General features: G+C 45.6%; 1 protein-coding gene across 4 annotated transcripts; it reads left to right on the forward strand.

The window, feature by feature from the left end:
- The first annotated feature begins 729 nt into the window (after positions 1 to 729).
- On the forward strand, positions 730 to 27,598 carry Cap1 (cyclase associated actin cytoskeleton regulatory protein 1). 4 transcript variants are annotated; one of them, XM_048434524.3, is made up of 13 exons: positions 730 to 864; positions 14,090 to 14,211; positions 15,069 to 15,169; positions 16,830 to 16,907; positions 18,715 to 18,858; positions 18,938 to 19,023; positions 21,020 to 21,125; positions 22,102 to 22,276; positions 24,412 to 24,596; positions 24,771 to 24,894; positions 25,030 to 25,112; positions 25,424 to 25,567; positions 26,492 to 27,598. In XM_048434524.3, the coding sequence occupies exons 2-13, from the start codon at positions 14,100 to 14,102 to the stop codon at positions 26,573 to 26,575; spliced, it is 1,422 nt and encodes a 473-aa protein (XP_048290481.2). In that variant the 5' UTR covers positions 730 to 864; positions 14,090 to 14,099; the 3' UTR covers positions 26,576 to 27,598. The 4 variants fall into 4 exon arrangements, with proteins under 4 accessions (XP_048290481.2, XP_048290479.2, XP_048290478.2 ...); XM_048434522.3 differs by having other exon boundaries at positions 731 to 883; XM_048434521.3 differs by having other exon boundaries at positions 733 to 883; positions 14,087 to 14,211.
- Positions 27,599 to 27,609: the final 11 nt, after the last annotated feature.

The following is a 27,609-nucleotide window of genomic DNA, read 5'->3' on the forward strand; positions in this document are numbered from 1 at the left end:
CGAGGGCGCCTCAAAAGCAAGATTTTTGAGGAATGGGACAGATCTCCTCTAATTCTGCTCATTTCATTCTCAGGGACCACACCCCGCTGGATGGGAGGAAGGACTCTAAAGCCTCGGGGCGGAAGCTTTCTAGCGGCCACAGACCTGACCATCTATGGTCACAAAGCGCACAGAGCAAACAGGAAGTGGGGGCGCGAGTGGAAGGTTTTCTCCACCTTCCCAGCCGTAGCCTCAGAGCCTCAGAGCAAGGGTGGGCATGCCCAGACGCTCAAAGCCGAGCCTGCTACGCTCAGCCTCAGTGAGTCCAGTGCTTTTCCGCACCATAGACAGGGAAACCAAAGTTCGTACGCCCAGCGAAGGGTGGAGTTTGGCTACATCCGCACCACCAGAGACTGTGGCTCTCCAGAGCCTTCAGCGTTACTGTTGTTCCCTGAGCCGCTTCCGGAGTGAGGGTAAAAAAACGGACCAGCCTCAGTCACCGAGCACAAACTGACAGGAAACTCAGCCACTCATCTGTCCTCCCTTGCGGAGGCGGGGCTTGGTCAGGGACTCCTGATTCTCATTGGTCCGGGCCTCGGGGCGTGCCCAATCTGCAAACCCGCCCCTTCTTCTAGTCGCCCCCGCCTTGGAGGCGGAGCCCTTTCCCAAGCGCTCCTGGGCCGGAATCTCTCTCCGGTGGCGGGGAATGAGGGCGGAGTCACGAGCCAGGCGGCCAAACTTCTTCCTCTCTCTGGGGCTAGCGTTTCAGCTGGCGCTTCATTTCCGGTGGGGGTGCCGCGCCCAGTGAGGGCCCGGAAGTGGGTCGCGCGAAGACCGCTGGGCGGTTCTTGCCGGAAGTGGAGAGCGGCTGATCTCAGTCCGGAGGTGAGGCGGAACTCTTAAGGTGAGGGTTGGTGTTTGGTTAAGGATTGGGGTGGTCTTTGGGGCCCACCGGTTCCTGGTGTTGGTAATGGCCTTGTTAGCCTACTCATGTATGGGGAGCCCTGTTGAGGGGACCGTGGTGCTTCGGCGATCTCGGGTTCCTGGGTGCGGTCTCTTGAGGTGGGGCCGGGGTATCAGAATGAGCCGGGAGATCCCGAGGAAGCCACTTTCCTCTCGATTTAGCAGCTTTGTCTACAGCCTCCTCTGAGGCTGGACTCTGCGAGACCTTAGCATTTTATTCTGATCGGGTCTCATTCCCATTGCACGGATGGGTAAATTGATCTCGGAGAAGAAAAGAGTCTGGTTTTAGAGAGAGATTTCCAGATTCGGGTCCTTCCTACGTTCATTTCTTTGGAACCGCTCTAACTTGGGGTAGTCTTTGGATCTGGGCAGCTGCAGGTTAAAGGCTACCTGCTTTGTGGAACTAACAAATAAATAAATTTTTGGAATGCCTCTTTAAAATAGTAAGCCCTGCGTTTACTTTCAGAGAGTTCCCCTTGCTTTTAGACTGCCGCTATTAATAGGAAGCCAAGCTTAACTTTATGGGAGGTGCTGTCCACTTCTGGATCCAGTCAGCTGGTTCAGGTTGGGTCTGGCTCAGTCGTCCAGTGCCTGTAGCCGTAGGATTCCTTATTTAACTTTTTTTTAATGCCTTGTTTTGCTCATCTTTCACGTGGAGGTGTTTGATCTCCTCACAGGACTAAATTCAACAGGTAACAAAATTGTATTTATTCTGTGTCAACAATGCGGAAGTTAGCCAAATACAGCTTTGGAAAGTCTAGTCCTTGCCCCCGTGGAGTTAGCAGGGCAAAGGGTGAAGAAGTAGTTATTGATGTGTTGAGGGTGCTGTGGGAGGAGGTAGCAGGAGAGTCAGAAGCATTGGAAGATCTGACGGGGCTGAGGATGTTTTAGACAGAGGTTAGTATCAGAACTGCCGGCTGTAGCCCTTTGTACTGCTCCCCTTGAAGGGAAGTCCCAGGGTGAGGCCAGACACATTCATCATTCGCTAAGCATTTATCGGACCTTACTATGTGTGAAACACATATTAGATGAGGCACTTAGCCCTTGTAGCTAGGAATACACTTGTGGGGTTTACAGCATGGGAAGGGGCCAACAAATCAAGGATGGCCCAGTGTGTGCACCGTGTGAGCACAGAGCTGCTGACAGCATAGAGGAGAAATAGCCGGGCCACACTTCAAGGCAGAAGTGGAAGACTCAAGTCTTTCACGATTTCCTTAGGCATATAAAGAACCTAGGTGGAAGGACATTGAGACTAAGCCTGTGGAAGACAGTGACCAGTCAGCCTTGTTCAGTTCCAGTATTACTTAGAGAAGCGGAGAGAATGAGAGGTGCTGATCACATTATGGAGGCTCTTGGATTTTAGCCTGGAGGCTATGAGGGGTTTGAAGGGTTTTCTCACTTGACAGAATGGGAAGGGACCAGACACTGGAGTAGACCAATATGTAAAAGATGCTGCCATGTCAGGACTTGAACTAGAGAGGGGAAGTGGAAATGGCCAGGAGGGGTTGGTTGTGTTTGAGCAGTTTCAGACTGGAGTCACTACCAGAGTAGTGCACGACTGTAATGTCAGCACCTGCAGTTTGAGGCAGGAGAGTCACGAGTTGAAGGCCAGCCAGGGGCAAATATCAAGGCTGGAATCCAGAGAACTGGAGGCTTGTTATTTCTAGGCGTGAAGAAGTAGTTGTAGTCTAGAAATTGCTGGTATTCTGGCCTAAGGAACCGGGTGGTACCATTCAGATAAGGAATGTAAAAGGCTTGTTGGAAGGAGGACTGAAGTTGTGGAGTGACCAAGCAGAACAAAATCCGGAGCCTTTCAGGTATTTGTAGTTCAGCCAGCCAGGCCAAAACGTCTGGTATGGTGGTCCAGGCGGAGCACGCTGCAGGAGCACAGGTGTGGGGCAGCAGTGGGGCTGGTCTGTACTGCTTAGAGAAGTATTCAGATCTGGAGTTTGGCAGAAACTGGGGCTGGGGGATCTGCCAGGTTGTTAGGGGCTTTCGGTATCCAATCCGTATGGGTTTGGGTTTTAGTTTGTGGCTATCAGTTTGCTGGTTGGGTGGGCCAGCATGAAGAACTTTCTGTAGGTACTTCCTAGTCTTCCGGAAATACTTCAGAGGTCACCTGAGTATAACTGATGACTCAGAGAAGTTTAATAAAAATGGTAGCAATAAAATAAAGTATCACCTAGCCTTCAGGCCAAGAGGTAGCTAGCACTGTAGACCCCCTTAAGGCATCCAGCTCTGAGGAGGCAATGTTTGTGAAAGGTTTCCATCCTGACTGGGACCTCTTTGTCCATGTTCTTGGTAGTGCACGCAATTTTTAGTTGATTTTTAAAAAAAGAAAAAAACAAGCCAGGTGGTGGTGGTACACACCTTTAATCCCAGCACTCAGGAGGGAGGCAAAGGCAGGTGGATCTCTCTGAGTTCGAGGCCATCCTGGTCTACAAGAGCTAGTTCCGGGACAGGCTCCAAAGCTACAGAGGAAACCCTGTTTCGAAAAACAAACAAACAAACAAAAACCAGAGACTGAGTCTTTAAAGGTACAATTTCTTCATTTCAGTTTTCTGTGAGACAAGATTCATTGTGCTTAATGTTACTGGAAGTTAAGCCCTTTGGTTTGAAATTTAATGCCGAGGTTTGAAATCTGAGGGCCATATACTTTATCTCACCCAGTGGTTGTGATATTCCTTTAGATATCATCGTCAGTTTATCTACCACTAGCCTGTCTTCTGTGCCTGACATTCCACTTTGCACCAGAGTGAGTCTTTGAAAATTCCTTAAAATGAATACTTTTTTTTCAGCCTCTGTCCATTATTCGCGTTATTATTGAAAAGTTCACATCCCAAAGAATCAAGTCTAAATTACTTTTCCAATTTATGGTGTCTCCATGACTAGACTCTTATGAGTTGTACTGTGCTGTGCCGTGTTGTGTTGTGTTTTGGAAGTGTGGGGTATTAGTCCGGGCCTTGCGTTTGCTTGTCTACCACTGAGCTGTAGCCGCCCCACTCAGACACTTACCTAAATTAATATGCACACTTGACTTTCTAACGCAGATTAGCATTTTATGTGAGTCATTTGTACTTCCCTTATGCTTCTTATATTAGAACAGTTTTTTTCAGCCTTGGCACAGTTGACACTTGGACCGTCCTATAAAGATGTTTGGCAGCATCCTTGGCTTCTATCAATTGCATGCTGGTAGCACTTCCTCAATTGTGACAACCAAAAATGTCTTCAGACATTGCTAAATGTTCTATGGAGGAAGGAATTTCTCCTGGTGGAGAACTGCTGAGGACAACTCCGTAGGCGCTGGTGAGATGGCTCATGATGCAATGGCCCTTACTGCTAAGCACGGCCACCTGAGGTGTGTTCCTGGGACTCACGTGGTGGAAGGAGAGAGAGAACCGACTCCTGCAAGTTGTCCTCTGACCTCGACACATGCACTGTAGCATGTGTGCATCCACACACAATACATAAGCGTAATAGACAGCATAGCTGTGCTTTCTTCAGGGACTTCTTTCCTCAACTTAGGGATCTGAGGAGGCTCTGTAGCTGCACTGAGCACATTATAAGCATTTCGTACTCTGGAATGAAGGACTCATTTGTTTTCATTGCGGCACTGGGAAGTTATTGTGCTTTCAAGGAAGTCCTTGGTTGTCTTCAAAGAACTTGCCATCCTCCTGGGCATCCCTCTGTTTCAGTTATTTTTTTAAACATTTATTTATTTATTCATTTATTTATTTACTTATCCATCTATTTATTTATTTTATGTGGATGTGTGCCCAAGTGATGTATGTAAATCACACTCTTGCTGCTTGTAGAGGCCAGAAGGCAGCATTGGATCCCCTGGAGCTGGCTATGAACAGTTGTGAACCACCTGATGTGGCGCTGGCAACCTCAGGGTCCTTTCTGAGAGCAGCAAGTGCTCATAACTGATGAGCCATCTCTCCAGCACCCCAATTGCATCTTTTCATAGAGAAAGGCCAATGATTGGCAGGTGCTAGCAGCAAAGTTTGTGTTACTTACCTGCAGGTTAGCAGATTTGCCTCTCCCAATGCTGTGGCTGTGTAAACTCCTGCTTTGTTCATGTTCATACTGCTAGCTTGCTTGGGTCTAGAGGATGGGGATTATACAGTTGATAGGCTTGTAGTTTCTCAGTTTTTAAATTAGTATAACTTCAGCACTCACCATGAAATTACTTCTTCTTGATATACCATTATATAAGCCCAATTAAAAAAAACAGCCAAAGCTCTGAAAATATTACTCTGCTACAGTGCAACTTTGTTTGCCTTCTATTACCAGACATGTGCCAAACTTTTCCATTTGGCTGGAAAGTAGTTGAAATGTTTAATGGAAGGAATAAGCAACCTTGCTATTTTTGTTTGAGGTTCTTTTTTGGGGGTAGAGTGTTTCAGTTCCTTTCCTCCAGAGGCCATTATAATTCCTATATTTAAGTTAATTATAGACTTAGAATCACAGATCTTTTCATATCTCTAGTTGTAGCTGAATCATGGCTAAGGATGGATTTCATCTTTGAATCTATCTTTATATTTGTGAGCAGGGAATGCTGTTCTATTAAAGCAACCATCCAGGCAGAAATCAGCAGTGTGGTTGTTCGCTGAGCAGTGTAAACAAGGACGTAACAAGGGCCTGCTGAATGTTCATAATACTCTTCTCAGGGTGAGGGCGAGAGGACTCCATAGCCTCACAGAGTTGTCTGTTAGCCCCAAACCACTGAAACAGCTGGTTCCCCAGTCTGACTGCAGCTCTCGGCGATATTACCCGTTTCACCTAACACTCCTGGAGTCTCAGAGGACCATGGCAGGAGGGAATAGGAGACAAGCCCTGATATTGGGTTGGATCCCTTCCCTCCCTAGAAGATAGGCCCTTCTTTTCTCTTTTAATCTAATCCTCAGGTGACAGTGACTTGGGCACTAAATGTCATTGGTATCATCAGTGAAACCAAAATCTTAGGGAAGAACAGTGGCTCCTCATTTGGGTTAGATTTAGATGACATCTTTACTCTGCAGAGTCGATTCTTTGGTTTCTGGGTTAAGTCTGCTGGCTTAGTCAGGGTTTTAATTGCTGCAACGAAACTCCATGACCAAAAAGCAAGTTTGAGAGGAAAGGGTTTATTTTTATTCTGTTTAACACTTCCAGATCATAGTCTATCATTGAAGGAAGTCAGGACAGGAACTCCAATGGCAGGATCCTGCAGGTAGGAGCTGGTGCAGAGGTCATTGAGGGGTGCTGCTTACTGGCTTGCTTCCCATGGCTTGCTCAGCCTGCTTTCTTACAGAACCCAGGACCACCAGCCCAGGGATGGTACCCCCCCCACCATGGGTTGAGCTCTCCTCCATCAATCACTATGGGTCTTATGGAGGCATTTTTCTTAATTGAAGTCCTCCTTAGATTACTCTAGCTTGTGTCAGGTTGATATAAAATCAACCAGCACACCAGCCTGTATGTAGGTATCTCCTGTTAGCATGTCTAGAGTCTAGTCCTAAGGATTTCTGTATTGTTAGGGATAAAAGAAAGTAATATAGTTTTGTGGTAGCTTGAAAGAGATGTCCTGAGAGATAGTGTTCTCCCTCACCTCCTAACCCCTTTTTGAAACAGCGTCTCATTCTGTAGACCAGCTGGCCTCAAACTCGGATATCAGCCTGCCTCTGCTTCCTGGTGCTGAAAGTGATACTTTTTTTTTTTTAAGTTTGGAAAAAAGGAGAATTTGCTGAAAAGTCCCTCACCGTAATGTGATAGCCACTGTAAGTCTTTGTTTTTCCCCTCAGTGTGCTCAGCTGCTCCCCATAACCAGGAGCCTCGGGTGCAGTCACTGAGTCGATGGGTAGATAAATAAATAGGTCACAGTGAGCGAACATCTTGGTGCTGCCACTTCCACTGCGTCGTGATAGCTCCTTTCTTTAGATGAAGTCTCAACAGGCTCACAGAGGAAAGTCCAAGGACAGCTGGTTTATTAGGAATAGAGGCTGACTTGGACGATTGCTTTCATTTCCGTTTTATTTGAGTTGATGACTTAGAACTCCCACGGGACAAAGTAGAAACCGTTTCTTAGGCCTGGCTCGGTGGCCTCTGGAGTTGTGACCAGAGCTGCTGGAGGAGCCCGGCCTGTCGCCTTCTGTGTGAGTCACTGAGCAGCAGGAAGTTGTTGGGATGAAGAGGTTGAGAGTTTTCGCACAAAGCTCAGCGGCAGTGTTTGTGTAGCATGTATGAGCCAGGCCTGGCTTCTGTCCCCAGTACTACAAAATGCAGAATGAGGAAAAAGATGCAACTTCTGCAAGACTCTTTAGCCATTTCTAGTTCTTCTTGGTTTCAGACCACAAAAGAAATTGCTGGAGAATCAGGCTCCTCGTTTCCTTCTGCTCTGCATGGTGATGTCGTGAAGCTCTTCTTGCCAGTGACTTGTAAACATTATCTCCAGTCTTGATCCTTTCCCAGGCCCTCTTTCTAAATACTTACCCGACATTTTTATTCAGAAGCTTCGTCTTCTCTTCAGACTCCGTACATCCAAAACGGACATCATCTTATGGCCCTAACTAGAACCAGATAGAACCTGCTACTTACTGCCTCAGCCTCATCGTTCCGAGACCCCCATACCTATAATTCCAGACTGCCTTTCTTTCTCTCCCTCCTCTGAATGCTGTTGTGCTTCCAGTCAGGCCCCACGGTCACACTTGTTCCCTGTCTGGTTCCCTCTTGTCGTGTGTGCCCTCCAAGGGCAGAGCTGAGAGCAGTGGGTGGAAGCTGCAGGGAGGCAAGTTTGCCTCCATATAAGGAATACTTTGAGCTGTTGAATCAAATGGCTGTCTCAGAAGTCTAGGCTCTCCATCACTGAAGGTGCTTGGTCAGAGGCTGCCCAGCTAATTGCTAAGAACATTGAAAGGACTGTTCTGGCATCCAAGGTGATTTCTACAGTGACTTTTAATCAAGAGGAGCTGATTCTATGGAAGGTAGCTTTACCTTTCCCCTTTGGGCAGGGAAACTTTTTAACCTTAAGGAAAAATATCCCAGCCCTTAATTTAGGTGCTAGTTACCCAGTTGCCTAAAGTTTGTAGGCTAATTGATGGTTTTTATTTAGTTTGAATGCCCAGGCACCAATTACTGTAGGTTGTTTTTTTTCCATTGAAATATCATTTATGATGAGTTGGGCATGTTAGCATGTCTTGAAAAAAGAAAGAAAAAAAGAAAGGAAAAAAAGAAATCTTTTTGTAGTAACCTTTTTTTTCTGAACAGCTAAAAGATGAATAATCTTACAAACGCTGTTTTTTTCTCTTTCATTCAAATCCTCTTCCGTTTACCACATAGTACCTAGAAATACTTTTCTTTCTTTTATCTTTTTTCATTTCATTATGATATCAAGCCCGACACTATCTGACTTTCTCTGGATATCTGACCTAGCTTGCTTAGCAGCCTCATTTCCATATGCCGTACCCTATGCATTCTAGCCTTTTTTTTTTTTTAAATAGCCTGTTTCTATCACTTTTTAAAAGGATTCATTTTTAATTTTATTACTTTTAAGAAAAAGTCTCATGTAGCCCTTGCTGGCCTGGAACTCATTGTATAGACCAGGCTAGCCTCATATGGATCCCTTAAAAAAAAAAAAAGGGCTTGTAAGTAGGCTTGGAGAGATGGCTCAATTTATTCCTCCCCCCCTCAAAAAAAAAAAAACAAATTTAGGGGGCTAGAGAGATGGTTCGATGCTTAAGGACACTAGCCGCTCTTCCAGAGGACCTGGGTTTGACTCCCAGAACTCCCACAGCAGCGCATAACTGTCTATAACTCAAGTCCTAGGGGAATCTGATGCCCTCTTTAGGCTTTTTTTGGGCACCAGGTATATATGTACACAGACATACATGCAGGTAAAACACACATGCACATACAAATTTTTAATTGAAGGAAACTATTCACGGTGTGGGTGTGTGTAGGAAGAGGACAGCTGTGGGTGTCTTATTTTTCTGACTTGTGGGTCCTGAGTATTGAACTCAGGCTGTCAGGCTTGGTGGCAGGTATTTACCTTCTGTAGGCCATCTTCCTGGTCCTAAAATTACATATTCTAATAAATTATTTCACTTTTAAGTGGTACTTTTAAGATATCTCTATATTAATGTGATTTGTGCCTGAGAAGGCAGGACTTATTTTTAGGTGAACATTATTTTTGGTGAGGTTTTGTAAAAACAAGCCAAGAATTAATAAGAAGGAGAAAACCACTTCCCCACAGAGATGAAGGAAGGAGAGAAGCCAGCCCTGTGTTTAGATATTAGTAGGTAGGGTGTCACTCAAATTGTTCATCTATCCAGAGGTCTGATTTTGGATAGCCTACTGTATTTTTAGCTCCTGTCATTTTCTAATGCTGGATACAAAGACAAGCTATGATCCCTGCCCCAGGGTGACAAACTGCCTGTTGGTTCCTTTCTCTCTCTCTCTCTCTCTCTCTCTCTCTCTCTCTCTCTCTCCCTCTCTCTCCCTCTCTCTCCCTCTCTCTCCCTCTCTCTCCCTCTCCCTTACTTCCTTCCTTCATTCCTTCCTTCCTTTCTTTCTTCCTCTCTCTCTCTCCCTTCCTTCCTTCATTCCTTCCTTCCTTTCTTTCTTCCTCTTTCTCTCTCTCTCTTTCTTTCTTTCTTTCTTTCTTTCGTTTGTCCATCTGTCAGTCCATATTTTCTTTTATCCACCCATCCATCTAGCTAGCTATTGTGTGTGTGTGTTCATTTGTCCATATGTCTGTCTGTGTGTGTCCCTGTCCATCTGCACAGAAGCATGGAGGTGAAAGGACAGCTTGCAGGAGTGTTTTTCCCTTTATGTGAGTTCTGGGGATCTAACTCAGGGCATTAGGCTTGGTGGCAAGTGCCCTTATTTGGTGAGCCATCTCATCAGCTCTTGCCTTTGGTTATTAAGAAATGATTTTAGGGGACTAGAGAGATGGCTCAGAGGTTAAGAGCTTAGTTACTCTTCCAGAGGTCCTGAGTTCAATTCCCAGCAACCACATGGTAACTCACAACCATTCATAATGAGATCTGGTGCTCACTTCTGGCATTCAGGCAGAACGGTATATATGTAAAAATAAGTAAATAAACACTTAAAAATATTTTAAAAGCCAGGCGGTGGTGCCTCACGCCTTTAATCCCAGCACTCGGGAGGCAGAGGCAGGCGGATCTCTGAGCTCGAGGCCAGCCTGGTCTATAAGAGCTAGTTCCAGGACAGGCTCCAAAAGCTACAGAGAAACCAAACCCTGTCTTGAAAAACCAAAAATAAATAAATAAATAAATATAGACATGTATAGATTTATATATACATATTTATGTATATATACACACATACATACATATGAAGAAGAAATGGTTTTAAACCTCTGTATGGTGGCAGAGATAAGTGCATAGTATCATGAAAGTACATACATGAACATGCTTTTTAGGTAGGTGATATCTTACCGAGTCTTAAAGGACAATAAGAGTTCCTGAGATAGGGCAAAGTGCAACCAAGCTAGTAAATGAAAGAAGACATGGCTTTTTATGGAAATGCAAGAAAGTTCTGGTTGCTGTAGTGTGGTTGAGATAGGTGGAGTGAGAGATGAAACCAGGTGAGCACAGGTGAGAATGAAAGGCTCGCTTAGGGAAAGGTTCATTTGGACTTCAACCTGATGCTGAGGGAAAAGCTAAATGGTATCAAATAAAAACATGTTAGTTTTATGGGCCAGGGCAATAGTTCGTGAGTAAAAGCTCACGGTGCTCAAACCTGTTGCTTGGGTGTGATTCCTGGAGCCCATGTTGGAAAAAAAAAACCCAGATGCTGGATGCTGGAGCTCACATTTGTAATCTGGGCATTCTTACAGCAAGGTGGGAGGCGGAGGCAAGAGAGTCAACCAAAGATCACATACATGATGCAACTGCAAGAAACAGTGAGAGACCCTGCCTGAAAACCTTCTACCTAGAAGGAGAGAATCAACACCCGAAAATTGTTCTCTGTGCCCCCCCTCCATATCCACACACGTCTACACAAAATAAAAAATCCGTCCTAATGACATTTGCCTGTGAGGTGGATGACGAAGTGCATGGTGCTGAGTTCAGGGAGACTAGCTAGGAGGTTACGGCAGCAGTCATGGCGAAGCCTCAGTGGTTTCTTCTAGGCAGGATGAAGGCAAGGGACATCTATCTGTTCTTGAGATATACAAAATAGAGGCTGTAATGTGTTTATTTCAGACAATATTTCATGAAGCATTTGGGAGACGCAGGCAGGAGAATCAGGAGTTTGAGGATCTTGCCCTATGTGAGACCCTATCTCTACAAAACAAAAACCCAGAAAGACCGCTCTTGTTCACTAATCTGTGGCTGACGGTGTCCAGGTTATAGCTTGGGCAGTTATGTGACTGCCAGGCAGTGCAGGATCACTGAGACAGTGTGGACAGGGATTGCTGGGGAAGATGAGGAATTGTATTTCAGTTTGAGGTGCCTTAGGGACAGTCAGGTATAGATGTCTAAGTGGAAGGTGGCTCTGAGTTAACTCTGAGTCCCAGAAGAATGGCTTGACTTGGATATCCTGCTCTGAAGTTTTAATGGATGGTGCTTGCGAGTGGGTTGGGTGTGCTTCTACAGTGACAGCAGTTGAAGGTGAGGGACAAGTGGACATGGCCACCCTGAAGGGAGTGTATAGGGTGAGAAGTGTGTCTTGCCAGAAGTGGTGACTCACCTGTAATCTGAGCTCTTGGGAGGAGAGAGTTGTATCATTTGGTTTGTCTTTCAGTCCCTTTGCTTCTGGACATCCCTTCCCATAACATATCAAGTCTCACTCTATTCCCACGAAACAAACAGAAACAACCCCGAAGCCCTGGGGTTCTGTGTTTGGTTAGTGGGAAGAGATTAGCTATAAATAGTAGCCTTAGCCAGGTAGGTGGTTCGTGCCTGTAATCTTAGCATGTGGGAGGTGCAGGCAGGAGAACCTGGAGTTTAGAGTCATCTTTAGCAACTTGGGAGTTGGAGGAAGAGTGATTTCTTTTTTTCTTTAATTATGTGTATTTGTGTATGTGTCCCAGGGGCCGGAAGTCACTGGATCCCCTGGAGTTGGAATTCCAGGGGGTTAGGAGCTGTCTGAAGTGGTGCTAGCGACAAAACTCAGATCCTGTGAAAGAGAAGTACACACTTTTAACCATGGAGCATCTTTCTAGCCCCTGAGGAATTATTATTGAACTTTTAAAATGAGTGTTCAGGGCTGGAGAGATGGCTTAGTGGTTAAGAACACTAGCTGTTCTCCTGAGGACCTGAGTTCAGTCATCCACCCACACAGCAGCTCACAGCCATCCGTAACTTCAGTTCTAGGAGATCTGACCCCTGTTGTGGCCTCTGTGGGCCATCTACATACATAATGTACTTGTAAGCAAAACACCCATTCATGTAAAATAAAAGCCAATCTTAAAATGATACCCGTTTTCAGAGCTGTGGTAGCATGTACAGCCCTACGCAGTTTGTATTGTATTTTCTGTATTAGTGCTGGCCTCACTGGTTGCTTTTGTGTGTGACAGAGTACATTGTACAGTTCAGCGCTGTGCGTGGATGAGAGCTTCGGGATTTGGTTTCTTCCCCTAGATTTATAGTGTGTATTATATGTGAGTGCTCTGCCCAGAATGGAGCAAGAAAGCAGGATGGCTATTGCTTGATGCTTTTGGTAACATGAGGGAGGGAGAGTGAGTGTCTGCTGTCCCCGGTCTCTGCTTGTGAGTAGGGTAGACCTAGAGGTTTATCCGCTTCTTCAGGTCAGGAAATGGAAAGGCTGCATTGATTTCTCACGCTTATTTTTTTTTCACTAACACTCTTAAATGACGTTTGGTAACAAGTGACTGGGTCCAGAGAGATAGGACCTGCAGACAGAGAAGACCAGACAGGGGTTGTATTGTCTGGTGAGCTGCTTATCTCCTGCAAGGGGGCCAGTGTGGAAGAGGGAGATACCCTGGTGTGCTAACTCTCATTTTGTGGAAGAATCACAATTGTTGTGGGAGTCACTGAGTCGGGTCAGCTTCATTTATTTGAACTACCTAATGCTTTGATTAATCAGAATTTAAGTCAAGGCTTTAGCTGAAATTCTGCACTCCCAGTTACCTTGTACAGATGCAGATAGGAAATGCTTCACACGTGTAGTCAGGGCCCTTGTCCCTCTGTGGTTGCACGGTATGTGTGGTTCATAAAGACAGACTGCACACCTCCAGCCTAACCTGCCAGGGAGAGTGATCTGGATGGGAGAGTAGAGTAAGAGTCCAATTAGATCAGCAACTTTCTCCTTTCTTTAGGATCTTAGACAGTGAATGAGGCTGGTTCAGGAAGGGACAAGTCTATAACAAACTGTCAGGTCTGTCCTCTTCTTCCTGGCTGCATATCTAGACCCTACCCATTCTCTTTGGAGCCTGGCTCAGATGGCAGCTTCATGATAGCCTTATCTGATCTCCCAGCTGATACATTCAGCCCTTCTCTGAAACCCCATGCCACCCTGTCTGCAGCTTTTGTCATCTTTGGCTTTTCCCATTCGCTGGGTAGTTGTTAGTGTATACGTTAAATACCGTCTTTCAACCTTCAAGTCAGCAAGGATGCTATTTATCTTGGTCTGTGACGTCCCACTGCAGACAGCAGAAAGTTGGGGGTGGGGTACAAACATATAGCAGGAGATCTGAATGTTGGCTTCTGTGGTGATCAGTGACTAGAGACATGTCATTGACTGTCGCTAAAACTAAATTTCAATAGATAAGAATTCAGTAATGCGTTGGGGATATGACTAAGTGGGAGAGTGTTTGCCTAGCATTGACACCTGGGCTCTCCCCCACCCCAAAGGAATATTGTTATTATCCCAAATAGTTGTAGGGGAGGCTAACCTGAGAAAATATGTATGACCATACTTTGTAAATTCTAAATTCCCCCACAAATATTTGTTAGTATATGCTAAGTACTCAATAAGTATTTGAATAAGATTTGCATTAGTGAACACTTTTTCCTGAGTAGTTTTCTTACGTAATGAAGTCTGCCTGGTTTTGCAAATTTTCTAGATGACTTTCCCACAGTATTTTATTACTAAATTATCCTGTTCTGAAGAACTGGCATCCTTCTCACCCCATGTGGGTATAATATTAAAATAACACATAACATCTGATCTGTTCCAGCAGGTGGAACATTATGGCCGACATGCAAAATCTTGTAGAAAGATTGGAGAGGGCAGTGGGCCGCCTGGAGGCTGTGTCACACACCTCTGACATGCACTGTGGCTACGGAGACAGCTCTTCAAAAGGTAAGCCAGACCCTCAGGGTACTTGTGTTGTCCCTGCCTTAGTTTCTGTCCTGGTGAACTTTCTTCTTTAGAGCCCACTCCCAGTTCATCTCCCGTGAACAGATCAGGAAGGAAGTGACGTGGCACAGGAGCTCTGTGGTTAAGTAGTTTTAACACAAGAACTTCCTGCTTGTGTGATGTTTCCTGTCCTTTCGCAGAATGGCTTTAGTCATTCTCTCAAATGATAAATGATATTAAAAGTTTCTTATTTCTAAATGATTTGGCCAATTAGCCATTTGCCGATACAGTAACGGACATAGAACACTGGAGCTGAAGGAATCCGGGGGTCATTATGTTTCTTTTCACTTTATAGATGAAGAACACTAAGCCTAGAGAGGAAGGATGTCGCAGAGGCCGTTAGTGATGGCGGTAGAGACAGAGTTCCGCTGCCTGACTGCTGCTCTAGTTTTTTCTGCACTGTGTCTCCTTGACTTTCCCCTTTTCAAGAACCATCTCCTGTCTGGGGAGATAGATAGCTCAGCAGGTTAAATGCTTGCCAAACAAGCTTGAGAACCCAAGTTCAGATCCTCAGACCCCACTTAGCGCTGGACACAGGAGCATGTGTCTATGATCCCAGGGCTCCTGTGTTGAGATGGGAAGCAGAGACAGGAACTTGCCTCCCTGGGGGCTCATGGTCTTGTCAGCCAGGTGTGTGCAGTCCTGAGCAAGAAGGGTTGCTGTGTCAAAGCAGATGGCAAGGACAGAGACCTGAAGGTGTCCTCTGGTGTCCACATACATGCCAGCACACACCACCCACGAAAGTTTTTAAGCCTTCTGTTGGATGTCTGATGGTTCTTATTGTGTGTCTGCCTCCCCAGGAGCGGTTCCATATGTGCAAGCCTTTGACTCGCTGCTTGCCAATCCTGTGGCAGAGTACTTGAAGATGAGTAAGGAGATTGGGGGAGACGTACAGAAACACGTAAGGATGCGGGCCTTTCTTTTCCTTCCTGTGTCAGGACTGGCGGCTTTTCTCGCATCTCCTTCACCCTCGGCTGACGAGCCCTCTGGAGTCTCCTGACTCCTTTTCTTCTACCTTCTTGGTCCAGGCACAGAAACGATTTCATTTTTCTAGGCTCCTGTTTTTATTATATAGTCTGTGTGTTTCTTTTATGAGAAAGCTTGTTTGTTCGTAAATACAGCCATGTTCATCTTTGTGGTGAAAAATGCATTTGCAGTCTTATCTTCATGTTATATAACCAAGCGGAGGGTGGCTTATTCAAAAGGCTCATTATCCTGATTTAGCACTTATGAAGCCATGCTTGATAGTTATTAGTGAATGCTAATATGGGTTACTTTCACACTTATAGTCCCCTGTGAGAAACAGAGTAGGCAGTGGCAGATGCCTGTCCTCCCACGTCCCTTCATGCACTGCCTCCTACATTGTCACCACCACCGGCATCCCACACTCACATATACATTCTGCTTTTCTTTGGGGCCAGTACCTTTCTGCTGGGGCACTGAATGATCATTTGGGAACAGTAACCATATGTAGGACCTTCCTAACTGGCCCTGAGCCCCTTATACACTAGCTGTTGGCAGTGTATTAGAGCTCTCAGCTCTGGGGCGGTGCTGGGACTTTCCTGTGGTGGGGGACTTCGGACAGTTCTGTAACATTTGGGAAAGAATTTAAGAAATTAGAATTTTTTTTTTATGCATCCGGGTGTTTTGCCTGCATACATGTCTGTATACCCTTGTGTGCATGGTGCCCACAGTCTAGAAGGCATCAGATCCCCTGGAAGTGGGAGTTAGAGATGGCGTGAGCCCTGGTGGGTTCTAGGAATTAACTGTGGGTCGGTCTCTTGTAAGAACAGCTGCTGCTCTTAACTGCTGAGCCCTCTTCAGCCCCTTGAACAAAATTTCAAAACATGTCATTTTTATCTTTGAAAGTACAAATCCAGATGTAGCTCCTGCTTGTCATCCTAGTCTTGGGAGACTAAGGCAAGAGGATGCCACAGTCTTAGGTATCCTTAGATCGGCTATAAAGTGAGACCCCCATCTCAAAGCATCAAAATTAAAGTAAGGAGCTGGAAACATGATTCTCTTACAGATGGCCCAAGCTCTCACCCCAGTGTCCACATCTGGTGGTTCACAGCCATTTACGGCTCCCGTCTGGGGGGGGGTCTGACTCCTTATGGCCTACATTGGGATCTGCACACAAGGAAGTGTATGCACACAGAGACACATGGATAAGAATAAATTTAAACATATTTCCATGGGCCTGGGATATTGTTAGCTCAGTGGTAGAGCATTTGCCTAGCACTCACAGGCCCTGGGTTCTATGCCAAGCCCCTTACCAAACAAATCCCAAAACACCTGATATGAACTCACTGACCCGCCTTCACCTAAGCTGTTGTGATTGTCCTCATTTCTAGCCCTGGCCATCTGACCTTGACAGTTCCAACAAGAACAGTAGTAGTAAACGCCATTCTGGTATCAGTACCTGGACTCTAGAATCCATGGAGCAGACAGCATGCTGGGCTTGGATACCAGAGCCTGTGGACATGGAAGTTTCAGGTTATACTTAGCAGGATCTCTCCAGTTGTCATGTGTCACGGATAGCTGATTGTTTTCTCCTGCAGGCAGAGATGGTCCACACAGGCCTGAAGTTGGAGCGAGCTCTCCTGGTTACAGCTTCTCAGTGCCAGCAGCCAGCCGGTGTAAGTTCATTACAAGGTGGTTTAGTTTGTTCTAGGGCTCAAGGCAAACTGAGAAACCTCCAAGCGGCGGTCACAACATGCTCTAATAGACCTATCATACTTGTAGTAATATCCAGTCATTCTGCATCGAGTGCCCTCAAGGGGAGGTGCCTTGGGTAGTTACCGGTCCCTGCTGACTTTTGTTTTCTGCCATTTTGTTCATAACTTGAGTTGCCCCTGGGACGTTGCTGCTTCTGTCAGCAAACAGAGGTGGTTCTGGTTTTATGATGGGTGGGCAAGGCTGTGGTGCAGCGCCCAAGCCTCTGGAACTTTAAGTCAAGTTAGAGAAATGAGGGTTTTCTCAGAAGGAAAGATTCTTCTGTCCTAGGCTTTTCTAGTCATAGAAGCTTATAAAACAAACCTTGCTAAAGCTAGAATAAAACGCTTGATCAATGCCATGCCTAAGTGATGTGAAAATAATGCAGGGTAATTTAAATATCTGTCTTCAGTGATGATTGTTTTATCTAAGTATTTTCTCCACGCTCGTGCGTTTCTAAATAAATAGACACATTGTCATGTTTTAGACCCAGGATTAACAAAGCCACAGGTTGCAAGCCAATCTGCTCCCCATGAATGGAAAGAACTTCCTTTTTCTTTTCTTTTTTTTTCTTTTTTTCTTTTTTCTTTCTTTTCTTTCTTCTTTTTTTGTTTGTTTGTTTGTTTGTTTGTTTTGAGACAGGGTTTCTCTGTGAAACAGGCCTGGCTATCCTGAAACTTACTCTGTAGACCAGGCTGAATCAAACTCACAGAGATCTGCCTGCCTCTGCCTCCCGAGTGCTGGAATTAAAAGGTCTGGCCCGGCTGGAAATGAAGTTTTCTTGGAAAATTAAGTTTTCTAGTTTACTGACTAGTCCTTTAGAGAAGACATTCTCATGCTTTTGTTAGGCTGTGTGCATGTAGGAGCTATGAACTGACATGGTTAGGAAATCTAGTTTTGAAGGGAGGATCAAAAAATAGAAACACAAGGTTCATCCATTGTGCTAAGCAGCTTGGAGTGGCAGCATCACTGACGGCATTTGACACCAGATCTCTATTCAGCAGCTGCTGTGTGGCTCAGGGTGCCTTGAGGACAAAGGAGAACCCAGACAAAGCCACAGAAAAAAGAAAAGCATATTTGCACCAGGCTTGGTAGTATACCTTTACTTCTAGCATTTGGGAGGTAGAGACAGAAAATCAGGAGGAGTTTAAGGTCATCCTTATGTGTCACAGAGAAACAAAGGAAAGGAGGAACGTTCATGGGTCCAGTGACAGTTTGCAGTGTTGTGTATGGTAAGGTGCCAAGACTGGTTATAGGGACACATGGTATCGACGCTTGCAGTGGCTGCACGTGAAGCATTTGGGTAGGTGAAAGAAGAGAACATTAGTAAAAAGACAAAAATAAAGTGCCATCTTCTATTAGTGGGTCAGAAGAGACAAGTGGCCGGAATGGTGGGCTTTCCTGGTAGAGAATGTGGATCCTGAGCACAAAGTCCCTCCTGAGAACTTGAAACTTTATGCAGAGGAAGGGTGTGAGCAATATCTTAGTGATATGACTCAAGGCGGGAGGGATACGAAGCTTACCTGTGTGCTCGTTGTAGACGTAACAGATTCTTGCATCATCAGGTATTTTGACTCATGGTTATAATTCTAGGCAGGAGTATCCTGGAGTCTAGGTTACGTAGAATAGTCTCTATAAAGAGGGAGAAAGCATGCCTTCAGAATCATGAGTTGATGAGCACATACAGCTTTTATAGAAATGCTAACCACAGTCTTTCCTCATCTCTCCTAGAATAAGCTTTCTGATTTGTTGGCACCCATTTCGGAGCAGATCCAGGAAGTTATAACCTTCCGGGAGAAGAACCGCGGCAGCAAGTTTTTCAACCATTTGTCGGCTGTCAGTGAGAGCATCCAGGCCCTGGGCTGGGTGGCTCTGGTAAGAGCGAAGGGAGGGGCTAGGGCAGGGAGTTACAGCTGCAGGGGCTCCCGGTTACCCACGGCTTCTTTCTCCACAGGCTGCAAAGCCCGGCCCCTTTGTGAAAGAGATGACTGATGCTGCCATGTTTTACACAAACCGAGTCCTCAAGGAGTACAAAGATGTGTGAGTCTAGCCTTTGCCCAGGTCGGGCAGGACAAACGCAGCTGGGTCCTGTGGAGTGCTTCCATGCTGGTTCTCCCACTTCAGGGCTGTTCTGTGGGAAGCTAGGTGGACCCTGGCTCATAGAAAGCACATTTGCAGGCAGGGGCTGTTTCTGCTTCCTTTTCTCTTCCGCCCTGAATGGCAGACACACTTCAGCTTCTAGTCTTTAGTCTTCCCGGTTTAGGGGTTGTGCTGGAGATAACATGGATTAATGCCTTTTAAGTTGTCCCCTCTTTAATTATTATTCTGATTTGGTGTTTTACCTGTGTGTAAGTCTGCATTTTGTATATACCTGGTACCTTCAGAGGCCAGAAGAGAGCTTCGGATCCCCTGGAGCTGGAGTTGCAGACCTTGTGAGCTGCCTTGTGGGTGCTGGGAACTGACTCTGGGTCCTCTGGAGCAGCAGCCATTGCTCTTAACCACCGAGCCATCTCTCCAGGCCTAGGAGTTGCTTGTTTGTATCAGGTTTTGTTCTTCTGTTGCTGTGTCTCAGTAGTGGTATTGCGGCAAAGGGGTCAGTAGGACTTAACTAGAAAATTACCTTGTATACTCACATACTCAGGTAAGGCTGCCTAGCCAATGTCGGTATTAAGAAGGGAGTTGCTACGTTCTCACCACATAGTTATGCTAGTCCTAAGTGACTTCTCCATTGCTAATTTTGAGCTGGAGTGACTACAATTACTAGCTCTATAACTATCCAGACCACGATTAGTCAGTAGACATTTGTTGACTAGCTGTGTAAGAAATAAGCCTTCATTTGTATGAAGTGTATCCCACAACACCACAACTTTCTTTAATATTTCTAGCAGCCTGGAATTACCCATACTCTGCCTGGAATTTACCCTGTCATTTTATAGTTGACGAGAGTAGGTCTTGGGCTAAGTAATCACACAGTCTTCCAGCTAACATTTAGAAAGAGAAGGGATCATTCTGGACACAGTGCAGTGTACCTTCTATAATAAACACTGATTGTTCCTTTTTTTTGTTTGATTGTTTCTGTTTTTGAGACAGGGTTTCTCTGTGTAGCCCTGGGCTGTCCTGGAACTCACTCTGTACACCAGGCAGGCCTCAAAGTCACAGAGATCTGTCTACCTCTGCCTCCTGAGTGTTGGGGTTAAAGGCATGTGCCACCACCGCCCAGCTGGGAGCATATTTTGACAGAAGGCGCTGGGCTCATGCAGTCCCTCAATTCCATGGCAATACTCGAGTAATCCTGGCTCGACTGTGACTCCCGCACAAATGCCTGCTTTTACCACTTTGCTACTAGGTTCTGCCTATGGTATATTTTGAAAAACACATTTCTGGTCCTAAAAAACATTGATTAAGCACTGCTGCCAAAGATAGAAATAAACCCAGTGTTCCTGTTCTCCTAGAGTTTATTCAAATTAGAATAAGAAAGTAAGGTTTGATTTTGGTTCTTTTGTTTTGTTTTGAGACAGTGTTTTTCTGTGTAACCTTGGCTCTCCTGGAACTTGATCTGTAGATCAGGCTGGCATTGGATTAAAAAATCCACTTCCTCTACCTCCCAAGTGCTGGGATTAAGGTGTACACCACTATGCCCAGTTTTTTTGTTTGTTTGTTTTGTTTTGTTTTAAGATAAACATCATTGATAAGAGGCTAAAGAGATGGCTCAGCAGTTATGAGCACTGACTGCTTTTGGGGAGAACTCTTGCTTTGATTCCTAACACCCACCTGGAGGCTCATAACCATTCATATCTCCAGTCAGGGAATCCAATACCCTATTCTGGCCTCCTCTGGCATCAGGCATACACATGGTATACAGATATAGGCAAAACACTCATACACTTAAAATAATTAAAAATAAAACTATTATTGATGAAAGGGAAGCTGCCATTGAGCAGAGCCTAAGAAATGCCCCAGCAAGAGAATGTGAACTCATGGACGGGAGGGTCTGGAGTTACTATCATTCTCTGAAATTCTTTTTCAATTTCCCCAGGGATAAGAAGCATGTCGACTGGGTCAAAGCTTACTTGAGTATATGGACAGAACTGCAGGCTTATATCAAGGAGTTCCACACCACTAGCCTGGCCTGGAGCAAGACGGTTAGTTGGTTCTCGTCCTTTCTCTTTCTCTCCAGGATAACCTTTGAACTTCTGATCCTCATGTTTCCCCTTGCCAAGTGCTAAGATGACAGGTACATCCCACCACGACAGCTTTAAAGAGTGCTGGGGAATGAACCCAGTGTTTCATGTACACCAGGCAAGCATCCAGCTGAAGTCCATCCCCAGGCCTGGATGCTAGTCAGCTCTACTAAATACTGATCAGGGACAGTTGCTGGTGCTGGAGGACAGATACGGGTGAATGAGTCATGCTATCCTAGCTTTCAAGGAATTAAAAAATACAGATAATAAAGGTGCATCTGCTCCCTTGCGTGCACATGTGAGTGCACGTGCACGCACACAGACACACACGCTACAAATACAAGGCTCTGGGAGTTGGTAGAGTGCTAGCCTAGCATGTAAGGAGCTCTGGGCTTAATTACCAAGTCATGACGTCACACGTGTTATCCCAGGGGATAGAGATATGAGGATCAGGATTTCAAGGCTATGCCTCTGCTACATAGTAACTTCCAGGGCAGTCTGGGGATACATGAGAGTCTCAGAAAAGAAAAAAAAATGTGTAAATAAGTACATCAGCCCATATCACAGCCAGTCAGGATCTATTAAAAAAAAATGGAGAGATGGGACTGGATAGATGGACCAGCAGTAAAGAGCACTGGCTGATCTGTTAGAGGACCTGGTTTTGATTCTCTAGGCCGATAGGGCAACTTTGTCTGTAATTCCAACACCCTCTCTGTCCCCTCTGAGCACCAGGCACACATGTGGTACACAGACATGCATAAGGCAAGATACCCATGTACATAAAATAATAAAACCAAAAAGTAAGTTAAAAATAAACTAAATTTCAAAAGTACAAAGACAGACCCCTATTATAAATTACTAAGCTGAATGCTATAGTAAATACCCAGAGCACCACAAATAAAGAAGGGTAACTGTATTCCCTGCACTTCCTATTCAGGGGCCTGTGGCAAAAGAACTGAGTGGATTGCCATCCGGACCCTCTGGGTCAGGTCCACCTCCACCCCCACCAGGCCCACCACCTCCTCCAGTCCCTACAAGTTCCAGCTCCGACGACTCTGCTTCCCGCTCAGCACTGTTTGCACAGATTAATCAGGGGGAGAGCATCACACATGGTGAGTATTTTGGCAGGAGCAGTTGTTAAAGCAAATTGTTTGGATTAGACTCCATCAACCAGACACAACAGCTAGTTTAAACCAGAACTCTGGCTTGCATGTGGGAACATTCATTTGGGGTGCCACTTGCTTTCAAGTTACCCAAAGGTGACACTTGGCCTTCAAATTACCCAAAGGGACATCAAACTTGAACTGAGTTGTGATTGAAGGGCCGGTGAGACGGCTGAGCAGGTAAAGGTGCTTGCAGCACAAGCATGGCAGTCAATCCCTGGGGCCCTCAAAAGTGAGGAGAGAAGTGTCAGATTGTCTGCTCACCCTCACAGCACACTGTGCATGAGTCCCTCCTGCCCACAAGAATAATTCTTAATGAAAGACCAGCTGGCTCAGTGGGTAAAGGAGCTCACTCCCAAGCCTGACTGATGGTTTGCGTGTGACCCCCGAGACCCACTTGGTGGAAGAAGAGATCTGACTCCTGGAAGTTGTTCTCTGACTCTCTCTCTCCCTCCCTCTAATAAGTGCAAAAGTGAATACTTAATTTTAAAGAGTAGAAATTCAACATGGGTAATGACAGCATGCCCAGGGCAGCATGCCCAGGGCACCTTAGCCAGCTCAGTTCTAGCAGGTTTCCCGGAGCCTGTGCCACATAGTAAGTACCGCATGGTCTCTGAGGTCATTGTGTTGGGATGCTAACATTGCAGAGGATCTATACTTGTCACATGGGAAATTCGCATACAAAGGACTACTGTTACAGAGAAAGTGAATACTTCTCTACCTAGCTGGTGGAAATTCTAAATTGTACAACCCTTGACTAAGAATGTACTCGTAACAATATATGAAACAGTCTTAGACTATTATTTATAGAAGCCACTAGTGTTGTAGATAGGGAAACACAGCATTAGGGGAAATGGCTGTTAACTGAGGTGTACCCTCTTGATTGCATACTGTGCAGCCATGTTACACTTTTTGCACCAAAGGAACTGTGTACTGTTTAAGGAGCAAGCAATCTAGTATGTAACTACTACCTCTTGGAGCAGCTATGGGGATGCATAGATCCAGCCCTGCTGAATAATACAGATTGCACGGTCCTCCCACCAGCTGTAAGGCCCTCACAAAACAGCTTCTACCTCCAAAAATGAATATATTACAACCACAAGCAATGGTAGAGCTAAAACTCATTTTCCGTTTATGTAGTCAACATATTTTTGTCAACTTGCTTACCAAAAAAAAAAAGTTTAAAAAAAGTTTTATTTTAATTGAATATTAACAATTTGTATGGCTCTAACCAAATACATCAATATGAGTAGAAAAAGACTAGATCACAGAAAAGAGCTGATAAACTCTTGCCCATGCTCCTATAAGCAAGCCTGACGAAGCTCGAAGCTCATGTGTCACACATAGGGACGAGAAAGTAGAAGGGGCTTGTAGGAATGGAGGGGGACAGCAGAAGGTAATGGGGTGAATATGATCAAAACATATTTATACATGTATGAAAATCTCACAGTGAAACCAGTTATTATGTGTAATTAATACATAGTAACAAGATGCCCAACGGGCAGTGGTGGCGCCTTTAATCCCAACACTTGGGAGGCAGAGGCAGGCGGATCTCTGTCAATTCGAGACCAACCTGGTCTACAAGAGCTAGTTCCAGGACAGGCTCCAAAGCCACAGAGAAACCCTGTCTCAAAAAAACCAAAAGGGAAAAACAAAAACAAAAAAAACCCAAAATGCCCACACTTGATTAGGAGGGGTTGCTATATAGGAGGCTTTTTCTTTTCCTAGATTTTCTTCACTGTGACATAATTTCTCTTTTTATTATGACATACATACGTATTCTGTGTGTATGTATTTGATACATACCTTTCAAGATTTGTTTTTATGCATTTGCATATTCTTGTTCCTTCCTCACTTTTGACACACACAGCTGTCTTTGTTTTGCTTTTTAATAAAACCATATAACCTAGATTACAAGAGAAACCATAAAAGCACTTCTCCAAAACTGCTTGCAAGATGGCCTCTCCCGAGTTGTGTTCTTGAAGTTTCTGCTAAGGACTAGTGATAGCAGGCCTTGTCTATTGCCTCGGCCCAAGCTCTGATATGAAGACTAGGAACAAGGTAGCTGTTGTGTATTCTTACAGCCCTGAAACATGTATCTGATGACATGAAGACTCACAAGAACCCTGCCCTGAAAGCTCAGAGTGGTCCAGTTCGGAGTGGCCCCAAACCCTTCTCTGCACCTAAACCCCAAACCAGCCCCTCCCCCAAACCAGCCACAAAGAAGGAGCCAGCTCTGCTGGAACTGGAAGGCAAGAAGTGGCGAGTGGTGAGTTAAAGGGGCTGGACTCTGGGGAGGGGGCAGAGTAGTGGTTCTTTACCTACCCAGAATTCAGCTAAGTGTGCAGGGGATGGCTTATAGTGAGGAACAAAGGTTTGGGGTAAGGTGTTGGTTTTGTGGATGTGTGCTTTGTGCTGAGAATCCTGGGGTGTGTCTTCATAGGAAAACCAGGAGAATGTTTCCAACCTGTTGATTGAGGACACTGAGCTGAAACAGGTGGCTTACATATACAAGTGTGTCAACACGACATTGCAAATCAAGGGCAAAATTAACTCCATTACAGTAGGTGAGTCCTCCTTGCTGCCCTAGGCAGGTTCTGACCTAAAGCCCGAGCGGGCTAGAGTCATTTCCACCTCTTTGGAAATCCTTATCCTCTGTCCTTTGCAGTTACACTGTTGATCTGCTTCCTTTCTTCTCCTAGATAACTGTAAGAAGCTCGGCCTGGTGTTTGATGACGTGGTGGGCATTGTGGAGATAATCAATAGTAGAGATGTCAAAGTTCAGGTAAATGATATCTTGGCTCCTTCTTTTAGTCCCTGAGGAATTAATTGATAGATACAGCAGACTCACAGATGCTCCTTGGGCAGGAATCTGATTCTCCAAAGTCTGTAAGCTGAGCTGGTTTGCATGTGGCAGAAGTTGGCTCTTTAAGGGAGCTCTTTCCAGGACTTAGCCCGGCCCATCCATTTCTAATAGCTGTTGTGCACTGGGGGGCTTTTGTGAAGTAGTACAATCACTTAAAACAGTGAACATTCTCTCCGCAGCTTAGTCTACCCTTCTCTGCTGGAACTCAGTTGCCTTGGTTTTCTCTACAGGTGATGGGGAAAGTGCCAACCATTTCCATTAACAAAACAGATGGCTGCCATGCTTACCTGAGCAAGAACTCTCTGGACTGTGAGATAGTCAGTGCCAAATCTTCTGAGATGAACGTCCTCATTCCTACAGAAGGCGGAGATTTTGTAAGTTCTCTTTCTTTCTAGCAGGGCCGCTTGTATTCCAGGCTGGCCTGGAGCTCTTTGGTGATCCTCCCTCCTCTGCCTCCCACGTGCTGAGATATAGCCATATCTCAGCTGTTTATTTGCTGCTGAAGATTGAACTCAGGGCTTTGTTGCATGCTAGGCAAGCACTCTACCAATTAAGTTATATCCCTGAGGAACATGACATTAAAACTGGAAGAAACGAGCTGAGCCTCTTGGTATACACATGTATTCCCTGAATTCAGGAGGCTGAGCTAGGAGTTTGAGGCTAGCCTGGGTTATGTAGTAAGACTATCTCATTAAACCAAAGACTTATTGAATTAGAGAAAACTATTTGATGAACATTTGGCATTCTGTAGGTAAATCCAAAACAATGCACACAGAAGCCAGGTAGTTCTATGAAGGGACTCCAAGGGGGAGGGGAGGGTCATTCCTGCCTTTCTTAGCTCACTGAGAGTCAGAGCCTCCCCCCCCCCCCCAACAAGCTGGTGTCTAGGGTTAAGCCTGTCAGGGTCATAGATCACCAGAGAGTGAGCAGCACAGTGCAGCCATGGCTGCTGGTGAGGTTTGTCTCACACCATCCTACACTACTCTCAAGGTTAAGTGGAAGCCGGGCATTGGCAGAAGTGTGAAACAGAAACTGCCCAGCTCATTCTATAGGCAGGATTCCAATATGTTACCTCCTAAGTTTGTTGATTTTTGGATTTGTGTCTGAGTGTTTTGTCAGCATTACATAGTTGCAGCATATGTGTGACCGGTGCCTAAGGTCAGAAGAGGGCGTTGGATCACCTGGAACCAGAATTATAGATTGTTGGGAGCCACCCCGTGGGTGCCAGGAATCAAACCCAGGGCTCTTAACTGCTGAGCCATCTCTACTCCTATCAACTTGTTACCTATTTTTTACAGAACGAGTTTCCAGTCCCTGAGCAGTTCAAGACCTTGTGGAATGGGCAGAAGTTGGTCACCACAGTGACAGAGATAGCTGGATAAGCGAATGCCCGCGGGTCCTGTGCCCTCCCCTTTCACACCATGGGATACATCTGTATGAAGACGGTTCTTTTCTAGATTTCCTCTACCTTTCTGCTCTTAAACTGCTTCTCTGCTCTGAGAAGCCCAGCTACCTGCCTTCACTGAATATACCTCAGGCTGAGAATGGGCGGGACAGCAGGTCAGTGGATCTCTGGCGGGAAGGTGCATGGCTCCGCACCAGCGCAGCTGCACCACAGTCCGTGCTTAAGAGCTGCAGGCCCAGGCTGGAGCTTTCAGCTTTGGGGGTCATTCTACCAATAAACAGTCCTTGGGGGGGGGAAACATCCTGGAAACAAACAGATCAGAATGTGTACTAATCTAACAGCGAGCATGGCGGGTAGCAGGAGCCAGTGTGACTCCGTAAGGTTCAAATCAATCTAATTGTTCATCGTTGAGAAGTGAGGCCAGCGTTGCACTGGACCAAAGGCTAAGGCTTGCCACTCAGCATTCCAAGCAGACTTGTTTCCTAAAAGCATTCCTTCATTCTGCATTCCATTCTGGGTCAGCCTCAACCACAAAGTAGCAGGCTTTCTGCTCTCAGCTGCAGTAGCAGTACCCTTTTTGAGGGGAAAAAAAGTCTCAAACCTTGTTCCTTCCTCTGGGATGATCACCTTGGTTCTCATGGGCCAGCTTAAAAAAAGCAAAGCAAAGCAGCATTCCAAGGAGTCTGGTGGGCCTCTTCCTGCCCATGCCTGTCATGCTCGGCAGCTTAGCGCCTCACTGCGGGCCCCTGAGCAGGACTGAGACCTCCACTGCAGGTTGTCTGGGTCTTGATTTCCGTACGAATCTTGCACAGCATTGCTATTGTAAATCCCAGCTCTCCCTCTAGGACACACTGACCAAAATATGCAACGATTTTTGTTTTGTTTTTGGTGGGAAGAGAGATTGTCCTGTGACTTCTGCCCGTTTCCTGAGGCCTGTGGAAATAAACCTTTATGTACTTAAAGTTATACAGAAAATAGAATAAAGTTAATACCAAACTTGTTCAGTTATTC

Source organism: Myodes glareolus, chromosome 3 (genome assembly GCF_982192425.1).
Source record: "Myodes glareolus chromosome 3, mMyoGla1.1, whole genome shotgun sequence".
Classification (NCBI taxonomy): Eukaryota; Metazoa; Chordata; class Mammalia; order Rodentia; family Cricetidae; genus Myodes; species Myodes glareolus.

Bases quoted from the DNA above. Each gene is read 5' to 3' on its own strand.
- Cap1 (XM_048434524.3), top strand. From the start codon at position 14,100: ATGGCCGACATGCAAAATCTTGTAGAAAGATTGGAGAGGGCAGTGGGC. The intron at 24,597-24,770 runs GTGAGTTAAAGG...GTGTCTTCATAG, and splicing joins AAGGCAAGAAGTGGCGAGTG to GAAAACCAGGAGAATGTTTC. The intron at 25,113-25,423 runs GTAAATGATATC...TTTTCTCTACAG, and splicing joins GTAGAGATGTCAAAGTTCAG to GTGATGGGGAAAGTGCCAAC.